Genomic DNA, 13,561 nt, shown 5'->3' with positions numbered 1-13,561 from the left:
TATATTTAAAAAACAACAAATAAAACAGCATCTCTAAAATACTGATGCATATTATTAGCACACAATGCCTTTGGTCACTTACATAAACCGTCATGAAGACAAAACACCATTTAGCACGATATCAGAGTTTGGTTCTTTTAATGTGAGCAGAGTTGGTTTTAAAAGGAAAAACGTCTGAAGTGGAAACAGCTTAAATTCTTGAGCCAATGCGGACATGTCAGGCTGCTGCTCTTTTAAAGGCCAGAGGACTCGATATGCCAGCGGAGAGATTGGAGACCATTTCTCCTTCAGCTCTCTGTTCTAATCTCATTTTTCTGCGTCTCAGTAAACTTTCTTTGGGCTTTTCTTCCTCCGTTTCTCCGCCTCCTCCTTTTCTCCCCCTACTGTCCCTGACAGCAACATTAAACAAGTAGGGAAAAATGAAGCAATTATGATTTATGATCAATGCATGCAGCAGCAGCTGCTGACTTTTATAATGACAGTGGTTGGGGAGGGAGATGGAGTGGATGAATGTGTGCGCGTGGGTGTGTGTGTGTGTATTGGTCTCCAGGGTGTGTGTGGGGTAGATGAGGGGTGAATCGATAGGCGGCTGGGATCATTGGTATGCAGATTCCAGCAGATAGCATTATGATGAGCAGGTGCCATCAATCAGAAAGAAGAGCCCAGACTGAGAAGCTGATCCTCCTTCAGCGGGTCCCATCTAAGACTAGAGCAGCTACTGTGCCACCAAAACCTTGGACTTGTTGGACAACTTAAATGCACAATATATAAATCATATCAACCAGCAGAAAGCCATTTACCAAAACACATATGCAATCAGCACTCAGTGTCCTGGGCACTGTGCATCGCTTCTACCCTTCAAGCCAAATCTATTCAAAGACTGATTCTTTACACAATAAAGGGATTGATGTGCAAAACCTCTGATAAGTGGTCTGCTCCAAAAACAAGACGGAAAAGCAAAACTGCCGTGCAGTGCAAAGTTACGCAGATTAACAGCTGAATATACATATGCTGATATTTATACTTTGATTTATCACCAGTTTGTGTTCTATCCAAATGAAATTTAACAGATTTGTGACGAATAATGAGCGACAAAAACCGACGAACAGCAGAAACTAGAAACTAAAACATGCTTTAAAGCAATATAAAGATGAGCATCAATGGATCCCTTAAATGTTTTGGTGTCTTTACCTCACATTAAAATATCCATAAATTAAGTGAAGCTGAAGACGTTACACAGCCGTGTGGCTGCTTTTGTTTGCTGCTGATGCTTCTGTGGACGTTTTTCCTGACATGTGCACTGGGAAGGCCCCCAGTTAAAAGGATCTGCAGACCAGGCCCAGCCTTAATTGAATCTGGGTCTCCTCTCTGAGCTGGGAGAGGTAACCTTGCCATTCAGTGTGTGAGCACTGCCGCCCACGGTCAAATTAGCCCCAACACCAAACTCCCTGCCCTTCACACCTTCTGCGAGTGTCCTTCAGCTTCCTGGGTTTCCCCATCTCTGTCACTTCTATATGTGCTATCACACCAAGCAGCTAAACCTAAAGACATAAAAAAGGGACCGTAGATATTAAATGAGTTAAAGGGTTTCAGTGTGTCTGTAGATCTATGTGCAGTTTCAGCATTAAAGAACTTTAACAGTCATTTTCCTTCCTCTCTGCTACAGAGAAAGGCAAGAAGTCTTTTCACCAAATCTCCATCTCTTCATCCACGTCTTGCCCTCCACACGTCTCGCCCCGCCTATGTCGCAAAGCTTGCTTGTTCCCATGGGACACCTTAGCCTCCATTAAAGCCATCAGAGAAGGAAGATGGGGTTGAGGCTGAGAATTAACATCGGCAGAGGCCCTCCTGCGGCTCATCGATGATGTTTAAAAAGAAATATATGAAATAAATAAATACATAAAAGAGTGTAATATGAAAATCAATGGGCAAGCAGTGGGGGCTCTGGCCTGGCATTTGGAGTGAGGGACTCATAAAGCTGAGTACTGCAGGAGACTGATGGAAGGCAAAACACTTACTTTGTTTATTCTCTCTCCTCACCCCATCCCCTCCCCTCGCTGTCTGTATCCAGCTCTCACTCCCTCACTCTCCTCTCCCCCTCTGTCTGCAACAGTCGAGGACAGCTTTAATGCTCCTGACAATTTATGTGGACGGTTAAGAACGATGGAAATCAAATAGTTGAGTGTAGGCAAGGCCCAGTGAGTGGCCAATAAGAAAGAAACAACAGCTGATGATGGCAAAGAGGACCGTTACCTGCTGGAATGGCTCTTTAGGCTGGACCATTACTGTCAAGCAGCTGGCTCTTTTCTGAGTGCTCATATTATAGATTCATAACTGTGTCGGTGTCTGATAGGCTCTTTTTAACAGCGCACTGCAACAGCTTTTATTTCATCGAGTCCGGCTAATGTGCAGCAAGTACCAAATGTGTATCCTATAACACCAGGTTACTGCGTGACTGCTAAGATGACAAGTGCTGTGTGACGGGAAACGATGCCCTGTGTGCATCCTTTACAGAGCCGTGCTGCGGTTCAGGCTGGCTTGAAAATGGCTAACATGTGTGAGTTTAGTTAATTATGGTAAAAGGACATCGTGGATTTACTTTATGCACAAAAAGACAACACTTGAGTAACATCCCAGAGTCATATTTATATCTTCATAATCAGGGCTATAGGGAAAGAAAAACCCCCCAGCAGTAATGCATCCACTCATCCAGGGTCAGGTTGTGGGGGCAGCAGCCTAAGCAGCCCAGACCTTCCTTTCCCCAGCCACCTCCCCCAGCTCATTCGGGAGGGGGAAACCGCAGAGGCGTTCCCAGGACAGAGTGTGTCCCGGGTTTACCTCGAGTCCTCCTCCCTGTGTTATGTGCCTGGAACACCTCGCCAACTAGTCGTCCTACTCAGACTCTCCGCCCTCTCTCTAAGACAGAGGCCACAGGCGAGGGTAGGGATGCAGACAGACCAGTAAAGTCAACAGCTCTGCTTTTACACTCAGCTTTCTTCACTACAGCTGACCAGTACAACGCCCGTGTTGCAGATGCAGCCCCAGTCTGCCCCATCAGATTGTTGGGAAAAAAAAGATCTGAGATATTTTAACTCCTCCACTTGGGGCAACAACTTGTCCCTGACCCAGAGTTGGCAATCCCCCCCCGTTTTCCAGCTGAGAACCATGGCAACAGTGGAAGTCTTTAGCAGATCTGATAAACCTGGGTGCTGGTGTCCCATTAAAGGTCAAGTTCAGTGCATCCAGTCTAAACATACCATCATTGTGCTGCAGCCCAAACCCAACTAAGCATTTCCATTTTGTCTTATCCAGCAATACAAATACTTGGAAGTTCTGCTACACTGAAAATACTGTATAGTGGTGCCCTCGAGCAATCATGCTGACTGAACTGCGACTTTGCCAAAAACAGCCCAATACACTCAGTAATGTGCAAGACAAATATTGGCAGTATGGCGAACCCTCCAACAGGTCAGTGTTGCATCACATTATCAGACCTCACTAGTGTCCATCTCGCATCTTTGTTTACTCTGCCCACTTTCTGCCTTCACCTTATTGTGTTATCCATTTTCATTCCATATATTTTTTCCTCTCCTTACCTTTCCCACCTTGGTGCATTTTCTTAATTATCCTATACATTCTGGAGGATAGATTGCACAATTATATGCACAGAAACGCATGCACACGCGCGCACACAATTATGACAAATATTGCTGGATATTTGTTATGACTGGGCTGACTGAGCCATTAGTTATAGGAGGCAGTGCTGGGAAAGGGGAGGGACACAAACGTGTAATAATACCTCCACCATAGAATTTCAATCAGCCCGCCATGGCGTGTGTGAGCGCATTCGCCGCTTTGATCACACGAGCAGCCGACACCACAGCAGAGGACTCTGCTGCTGTAGAGCGGCACCACATCCATAAGGAGGTTTATGTTTTTGCTAATTCAGTGGGAGATTTAATATTGATGCAGGTTTGATGTGCTTTAGTGAAAAATTCAAATTAAATGTTTTTCAGATGTGCCGCTTGATTTGTGAAGCAGGGAATTGGCACAAACCAAAAATATTTCTATTGTGAAGAAAAAGCAGTCATGCACTTCTCAGTAAGCACTGTAATTTTTATTTATGCTCCATTTTGACCTTTTATATTTTTAAATTAATTAAACATGCAGCACATCCACAGCAAGTCAGGATTATTAAACCAAGAAGCAAAATGACTTTTTCCTGGATTTTGTAGATCTTTATTCTAATAAGTTTATAGGAGTAGTGACAAAGTGTAAAAGGCCGATGTTCTGGGGTCCACCTCCTCAAAAGTGAGACTTTGCAGGTTACGTAAAATGCATTCGCTCTTTAAATTCAAAACAGTTTAGATCAGGGACCGGGTACAGACTCAAATCTAGGCAACTGGACGGCTTCGGAAAATTATGTTAGAGAATTTATGAAGGAAAAATTATGAACACTAAAAGATGAGTGATAAATGCAGTAGGTTTTGGGAGGTACAGGGGAGAAAAGAAATAACTGGAATAATCTCGTAATGAACACATCAGTTGCAACTAGTTTTGAAGCCTTCAACCTGTGGATTTTCTCCAACGCAGTGCCAACATTTGGCATTGTGTGTGGGTGTGTATAAATAAATAACTGACTCATTTTCGTTGCATTATCATTTTCACTTTTTTGACAAAGCTTTAGGTTACTGTCATAACTGAGGATCTCCGAAGCATGAGTGAATATTTGGCTACAGGCTAATGGACCCTTGTGTATTTGCAGAAGCACGTCTACATTACGACCCGAATATCATCTGCATCAGGGCCCTTCACCTGTATGTTAAGACAGGCTTATTAAAGCTGGGTGTGTGGATTAGTTAAGATTACACTGGCTTAACAAAGATGCATGACATAACTACACATTTGGTTTTTTCCAGTTGGGGCATTTATGAACTGACAGGAGATGAGCAGTGTAGTGTGGCCTGCACCTCTTGAATAAATGGCTTAAGATGAGAAGCCAACATATTCTAAAAGCTAATGTCTACATGCTAATAGCTTTAGATTAGAACAAATGCACAAAGTGCTAATGTGGAAAATCTTCAAAGATTATTTACAGTTCTTTGCTGATCTACGCAGACATTCAGCAAAGTCGAGGTGTCCCATGGAGACAAATTCACCGTTTGGCCTCAATAAATAAATCAACATCCACCTCAGTTTAAGTCCACCCACTCCACTCACTACAATATCAAATCAATGCATCCTTGGAGAGACCATGTCATTACAAATCAGCTATACAGACTTGAAGCCACAGTGTGCCCTTTCCAGTTTTACACGAGCGGCATGCTCTGCCCAGTTCTTGGAATATAAAAAAGTTAGATAAAAGGTAAATAAAATAAAACGTCTCAAAGGCCAAACTTCTCTCACACGAGACATCTGCAGGTCCCACGTGCAGGCTGCGTGCATGCGACTTGTGTGCACTCCAGCCACCAATTGTAGGCCACCCAGTCAGATATTTATTACTATTGATCTCGCTGGTCCTGGCTGAAGACTTTTGTTCTGCTGGCTCAAGGCTCTGACCTCAATTAAGTTATGAATTTCTATCCGATAGACTGATAGACTGGGAGTGCTTGGGCCCTGCCGTGGCCACGCTACCACGCTGGTTTAATTAGAATTAGCGGTGCTGCGAGTCGCCCTCGCTGCCTCATGGATCATGTTGTTTTAATATAAAGTAGAGGCGGAGGCAGAGAGGGATGGAGTGAAGGGGATGGTGGCATTGGCTGGGTGGGAGGGGAGAGTGATGAGGCGAGGGGAAAAGAGAGGCAGAGGGACAGGCAAAAAGCAAGTGAAAGAATGCGAGATGCAGTCATGGTGCTTAAAACTTTGGCTGCATTTTTCCTCCCATCACCTAAACTTAATGCTCACTTCCTGTTGCGCATTGAGGGCCCGTTGGGTTCACCTGCATGTCACCTGTCTGTCCTCTTTGTTAAACTAATCCTCCCTGTGTCACCTACGCTCTTAGTAATCCCAGTCTAAGGCCGACATTGTGAAAGTCTACCCCGACCATTCCTGCTAGTCTGGACCTAAGCCGTACCTTCTTAACTCCTCCTCCACGACTGAGTACACCTTTTATAAATGTGTTTCCGTAGCAACCCAAAGGGTTGCTGGGAAGATTAAAGTGTTTGGGATTTCCACCTAAAAAAACAAAAGTTGTCTGTGTGTGTGTGGGCGATGAGGCTTAGCCGTGGGTTTGAGATTACAGCATCTGGACAGCGAATGACCACACGTGGGGCCGTGTGGGACAAATTCCCAAACTTCAAAGTGAACAAAAAGAAGAATTACCAAAGTCTTGATTGGGAACAATGTAACTGAATATCTGAAACTTGTTTGTCTTGCTTTGATTTATTTTTTCCAGATTAAAACTGAAGGAACCAAACTGAATCAATGAGGTAATATTATTGAGAGAACAGTGTTGTGGTAAAACAGTGAACGGTTACTGATGATTTCTGTTGAACCTTTTAAAATACAAACCAGTCGGCTGACTGAAATGTTAAACCAGCCTGTGCTCAGAATGATTTCTTTTGACAAAGCTTGTGCGTTTGTGTTTAAATGTGTATTCATACGCAGCAGCTGTAGAAGTACTTTTATTCTCTTTTATTTAGCAAAGCGTGTTATGAATTTCATCAAAAGACTATTTTAACACCTACAACTGCAAGTATCAATTTTAGAACCAAGATCACGTAGGACCATTTTTCCCTTTCTCCCCATGGAGTAAGAAAGTCAAATCAGTTGGCATATAATCAAATCTGCAAATGAAATAAAATATTTTAGTAAGGGACAAGATTGTTGACTATGGAGACTTTCTGGTATTCACGTGTTCTTTGAGCAGACTTTGGTTGACCAAAAGAGGGAACTGCAATCCCAGACCTCATGGCTACAGTTTGCTTTTTATTTATTTTACATTTAGAGACCAATGCACCGGGCGGGACGTCTCTGAACAACTAATCCACAAAGGGTTAAGTCAGCAGACTCGCCGCTAGCTTTCCAGATTGGTAATATGTTCTTTAATTGACAAAAAATGATTGATTCCAGTTTTTATCAAAGCATAATTCAGGTATTTGTAATACTAATTATATTTAACCTCCAAGGACCTGCGTCCACATATGTGGACCTCACATTTTGGGTTGTCTAGAACAAAATACTAAATTTTGGGCCTGATACCCACTTAGGACATCATGCTGCCACTGTTCTATCGAAATTTAAAGCGAATGTCCTCATGTGTGGCTCTTTTTCCTCAAAAACAAAAATCAAACGCACAGATTTACTCTGATTCTTCGTGGTTGTTTTTACATTCATCAGGTCCCACTCAGCCCAAATGCAAAGAGAAATTAAAAATGCTGCCATGAAAGACTTCGGAGGTTAAACAAATTTACAATGAATTTTCTCCTGTTTAGATCAATTTATCCCACTGTTGGGATGTAATGAAAGTCCTAAACTGCAATTTGCTAAAAATACTTATTTACCACCTTAGTATTTATATTAAAGTCTTAATTTCTCCTATTAAAATGCATTTGTCTTGCCACCAGTTGGTCTCGCTTGCTCCACTTGCTCTGGGTGTATTAGTCGAGGGATGCTGTGGAGGAGGAGCAGCGGGTTTTACTGCACCATAACCTGATCTACAGTTAGCAGGTGGCAGATCTGTGTATTCAAACACAGACAGCTACCTATTGTGGTCCCTCCCTGCCTTGATCCTGGATTAACTATCAAACGAGCCCTTAATGCAGGTTACCAGGGTTTGGGAACAATTCACTAAAACAATCAGTTGATTAATTTCAAACGATTTCCCCTCTTCTGCCAAGCAAATGATAATACTTTTGTTTTTAACTCCAAGCCCCCCTCCCCTTTTTTAATCAACAAATTAAGCATAAATCATGTTTGATCTTTATTTACTGGTTGCTCGGCAGTTGGTAGAGGTCGAGAAAGATTACTGGGCGCACTAATAGGCTACAAACAACCCAAACATGCCTCCGTTGCCCCTCGTGAACAACCTCTCACATTTCTTTTGTATTAAAAACACCCAAAACAAAGCAAAAATGAACCATTAAAACTACTTGTTACGTTTTCCATATTACCTCAGTGCAACAAAAATCATTCCCTTACTTTCTCCCCTCCTGAGTAAAGCCCACGACCAACTAACAAAAGGATGTTCCAGCATGTTCTAATGGGAGGCATATTATTCTGTAAGCTTCACAAAGTGAGATAATTTGGCATTGCAACACAGTGGCATGATTTAGCAGACTATATTTTCTCTGAGCCACCTCTTTGTCACCTCATAAATTTGCTTCCAGCAGCTCTGACACTGAGGTCCAGTTTCTTAATATTCAGCCTCCTGCACAGACGTGCTGCAGTACCTGAGAGGCGAGCAGGTGGAACATTCCCGGTGGCCTGAATACATGAATTCAGGCGAGTTTGCGATTGTGCCGAGATACAACATCCTGCCTCTGAAATATGTGTTTGTTTCTATACCCATCTTTCCACAAAGTAGATTTTAAAGACTGAATGTGATCACTTTGAGTCATTCACTAACGCCATCTTCATTCCGTTTGAGTCAGGAGGAAGAAGGAAACAAATAAAACATGAAATAAATTCAGCGTGCCCAAATTTAGCCGATCCATTAGGACGACCTGGGCAGAGATTGAGGTTTCCCCAGTTTGACTGCTGAAGCGTCTTCTCACTTAGATGTATTATTTTAAAGATGGATACATGACTGTTTTATTTATAAAAAACAAGCTTCCATCTATACATCAATCCTCTTCTGCTGTCATTATCCTGATATGCAGTAAATCATCAGTGAAGTGTTTTGCAGTTATCCTGCTGTTAAGTCTTTTATGAGCCATTTGACACAAATCTACCACCTCCCTGCGAGCATTCGAAACAAAAGAGCCACGCATGACCACAAAAGAGAAAGTCATTTGTGAAATGTCCTGATTATGTGGGTTGTGCAACGTAAAACAATTTGCCTGATTACTTCCAATTGATTCGTCCTTACAGTTAAAACCTCAGCGCGGGCTGTTGCACTGCACTGTGTCATGCCGCCGTGCAGGGGAACAGGAGTAATTTCTCCGATGTGCAGCTGAGCCAGCTTACCAAAGCTAAAGCCTCCTGGATGCTACTAAACCTCAGGGAGCCTAAACACTAGGCTAGCTACCAGCTAACTCAGTCTGCTAAAACCCTGAGGGATTTGTCTGTGGCACAAAGTGAATTAAAGGTGACCTTCTGAAAAGGATGGAGAGAAAAAGAAAGAGGGGAGTGGGGATGCAGGAGATGTCACCATTTTCTTTTAGTTTACTTGTCCATGTACAAACGAGTAGCCATGCCCTCATCCCACACAATGTCAAATTCTCTACATTATGACCACATGTTGTGTACAAGTCAACATAGAAATGCATTAGATCTGAGGTCATCCTGCAGTTTCTGCAGAGCTGTTTAATAAACCTCCCGCAGTGCGTTTGCTAACCAAGCTTTATTATTGTCAATAACTCAGGTTTCATTTCTTTAATGTTAAAACGACTCCTGTGATGATGATGATGATGGCATGAAGACTAGTCTAATATTAAATGATCACAAAGATTCAGAACTTGAGCGTGAAGTAGAATTCTCACATCACATAGTAACTGTGGTGATGTTTAGGCAGCATTTGACTTTGAAGGAGATTTTTACTATCAAGACACTTTCTTTAGAATACATAAAGGAAGAGTGTTACTCGCCTGAATGTTGATTTCTGCTTTGTGCTGTAGTAATAAAGACACCATCTCTTTGTGGCCTCTGTCACAGGCCCAGTGCAGGAGAGCCCGGCCCTGCAAAAATAAGAAATAATTGGTGTACAATAACATCAAAGACATGCAGGGATGACCAAACTTCCAAAGCCAAGATGTGTTTAAACTAGCGTGACGCTCTCAGTGTCGTGTCTGGTCAGACCAAATCAAGCAGGCTTGATACAAAGACACCTCGTCACCTCTCCTCCTTCTCTACCTCAAAGAAAAAAAAAAATAAAAAATAAGCCAATCGAGCTTTACAAAAGGTTATGAATGCCCATTCAGAAATCAGAGCCTTTGGACCGGTCCATAATGAGCCGAGTATAAAGTGATGAGACATGTGGACTCTGGCCTCATACAAACACTTATATGCACAAACTTTTACGCGGCTGAAGCAAAGTCCAAAGACTTCAAGGCAAATTGCAGAATGCTGCAAAGGTTGATTGATGCGACGCTGTGCACAAAACATGAGTAGCCTCCCTTCTCTCCCTCCCTTTCTCACACTCATGCACCATCCTCTCCTTAGGTCCAAGATCCTGCTCTAATAAAACCACACAACCTCATTTTTCAGTGAGGCCAATTAGGTAAAGCTAACTCTCCAAGTCCAATTCTGTTGCTTAAATTATATTGATCACCACGGCTGCATGTTAAAATGGATACTTGTAAGCTGGGCTGGAATACCAATAAGTTGGCCTCTCTCTCCCGCTCTCAGGTGTGCTTCTGCTGACTGTTGCCCACATTTTCACTGAAGACCAAAGTGTGCAGGTTCCAGTGGGACATCACACAAACTCTGCAACTCCATAGGAGTATTTGTGCAGATCATCATGGCAGCACTGGATATTTATGGATATTTAAGTTCTGTCATAATCACAATATGAATATTTGAGTTAAATTGTGGCCAAAAGTCAAAATTACCATCAACAAAAAAACAAAACACAATTAAATTTTAAATTTCATTACTTTTTCCCCAGAAACCTCAAAGCGATACCTTTGAACATGGCTAATATATTACTATTGAAGAAGGTAACCCGCTTTTGTGCTGGCGCTCTGCTCTGATAGGTCAAAGTGGGTTAAATTCCTGACCAGTGTGGAGACTGTAAGTGCACCTCTGCAAAAAATAAAAGACATTAGCAAAGGAACAAAAGGTTAAAAGGTTCTTTTATCCTCTTAGTCCCAATAAACACCTATTGCATATTTGAGTACACAAACCACAGTATCCAAAACATTTACCCCACCGTCCCAGCAGTTAACACAGAGCTACACAAGATATTGAGATTCAGCTGCAGAGATTGTGAAGGAGCCTTTAGTGTTTCCTAGAAGACAAATATGCTGTACGCTGGTTATTTGTTGAGAGCAGAGTAGAGCTTTTGTCCACTCAAACATGCTCTGAAGCATGCTCACACTACAAGTATCTCCAAATGTAACACTACCTCTTAATGTGGTGAAAATCTAACTATAAATTACATTCTCAGCTCCCCGTTGCCACATAAAAAGTTCTCCAATTCCCGACATGCTGACTCAGACTCAACTGTAATTTAGATAAATACTGCTGGATGAAAAAAAAAAAACTTCCTATTTTATATAAACACGACTATAATACGTTCACAGATGCAGCTTTTAAATATGGAGCTTTTTTATTATATTCAAAGCCATTCTTAATGCAGTCCGCTCTACATCTACAGATATTCTGGATCAGAACTGAAGCACAAACACCACATGTGATCTGTTGGGGTAATCGCCATTTATTCATCCAAACCGTAAATAGTTGTCAGTTGGTTCGGTTCAACTATGATCTGAACGCGTTACATAAATAAAAACTAGGGGGGCATTTTTCTATCTAGTAATAAATTTTCACTGAATTTTATCAGAAAGGGAGAACATTCATGTCCCAACAGCTGACAGGATGAGCTCGCCTCACACATTCTAATGCATTTTTAAATTTCTCTGCCTTAGAGTCTGAGCTCTAAGGCAGAGCTTTTGTTTGTTGGTTGCTACTAGAAATGTGTAACACAGGTGGGTATTTGATCACTGCCCCAAACAGTGAGTGCTGGGAAGACCGCCTTTCTGTCTCTGAGCCACAGATGCAAATGATCGCTGCTGGCCAATAGAAAACTTCACTACTGCCCTCTCCTGTCCAGCAAGCTGAATTACAGCTAAGAGGCCAACAATGGCTGGGGACACAAAGCATTCTCACTGAGGTCCTTCAGCCATCTGGCCTTTGACTGTGAACTCACCAGCCGACTGCCTGTTTATCTGCATAGCGGCTGTGATGAAAGAGGCTGGGAGTGAGCCATTTGGCCTGGATGCTAACCAATCAAGGACAGATGAATGGAGTTCAGGGTCAATCCAGAAAACACCTCCTGATGCTAATAGCCGCTCATACAATTTACGCATTTCAGTCAGAGCAGCGATTCCCGCATGTGGCCACAGATCACCGAAACCATTATGTAACGACGGCTGCGTGAGCTGCATGAGCTGTTCCCCCGGTGACCTGTATTTTTCATGATACGGGTCTGATCGCTTTTACCTTCCCCTCCCACACAAGGGGTCAGAGCCATGCAGCTGTTGCAGATTCAACAGACACGTCAGCCATACAATGAAGTTCTTCCTGACTCTGATTTTAATTTGCTACTATAGGCCTGTCCTCCTGCATTATGTATGAAAACTACAGTTCTGTCAAGTAACACTTTGTCAAGTCAATCATGCAACCAGTGGAGTGTGACTGAGCTTTGCAGATACCTCTTCATCCCGTATATTGACGTCCACGTTCTGGGAGGTGATGGCGTTGGTGATGTATTCGATGTTATTGTCTCTGCAGTAGTCAAAGATGTTCTTATCCTCTTCCCTGAGAACATGGGGGGGGGGAAATGAACAGCTATCAGTTACCATAATATTTATAATTATTAATATGGTTTTACTTTAACTGAGATTTCGGCAGGTTTCTGGAAACAAATGTTGCCCTTTAGCACCACAAACCAAAATCCATTCATTTTTTGGATTTTGGTTTGAACTGAAACTATGTCCATGGGCAAAAAGCTTTTTATTAGCAGATTGTGTAGCTCATCATGCGGTCCTTCAAAATGGAAAGTGCAGGTACACCACACAAGCAACACGTTGTCACATTAGTGGTAATGGTAGCAGCTAGCATAGTGAAGCAACCACAGACGTAACAGATAACATCTCTCATAGAAAAGCAGCAGCCACGCGTCCCAGATCCCTCGGGAGCACCGGCGTATGACACATGCACACAGAGCCATCCCACCTCTAATTATCTCTCTGTGTCTCTAATCACCTCTTGGCATTGGGGACAGGAGTGCATGCTGGGAGAGAAGAGGGTGCAGTGGTGGAGGAGGGACATTGGGTGAGGGGGAGAGAAGGGGCAAAATCTCATTTAGAGCTTTACGCCTTCCCTTTCCTCTGCCCATGCCGGCCATTCAGATTAATTCAATTTAGTGCTCTATTGTTCGACAGGAAACCCTGCAAACCTGCCGCTTTACCGCTCCCACACAGTCAGTCATCCCCAAGGCAAATCCCCCACTTCCTGTTTCCGACGCCAGCGTGCTCTGCTGCACTGGGCCTCAAAAGTCCCAGAGCGCGCACACACACGGCATTTTGGGACATTTCACCTGCTGTACCTCCTGAGCTACAGCTGCCTCCGAGTTAGACCCAGTCAGGTATCGTCTTATACAACCAAAGCAGTCTTCTGTTAGAAATGTGAAGCAGATTTGGTTGAATTCAAGCACAAAAGCAACTTGAGTGTCAGAAAC

At 42.9% G+C, this 13,561-nt stretch overlaps 1 protein-coding gene across 1 annotated transcript in view; it reads right to left on the bottom strand.

Moving 5' to 3' along the window:
- acbd6 (acyl-CoA binding domain containing 6) overlaps positions 1–13,561 on the bottom strand; it is a 29,040-nt gene that overhangs the window by 6,268 nt on the left and 9,211 nt on the right. The window contains exons 5-6 of the mRNA XM_086282887.1: positions 12,534–12,639; positions 9,747–9,836 (exon numbers count right to left, since the gene is read on the bottom strand). Coding sequence (XP_086139013.1) covers positions 9,747–9,836; positions 12,534–12,639 — 196 coding nt within the window. The remainder of the gene's footprint in view (positions 1–9,746; positions 9,837–12,533; positions 12,640–13,561) is intronic.

The sequence above is a fragment of the Aulonocara sp. 'chitande type north' Nkhata Bay genome, linkage group LG23 (genome assembly GCF_057382095.1).
Source record: "Aulonocara sp. 'chitande type north' Nkhata Bay isolate Kocher_YH1m ecotype deep benthic linkage group LG23, A_spYH_male_GT1.1, whole genome shotgun sequence".
In the NCBI taxonomy this organism is placed as follows: domain Eukaryota; kingdom Metazoa; phylum Chordata; class Actinopteri; order Cichliformes; family Cichlidae; genus Aulonocara; species Aulonocara sp. 'chitande type north' Nkhata Bay.
Note: the sequence above shows the minus strand (reverse complement) of the source record. Positions and strands in the feature narration are given on the sequence as shown.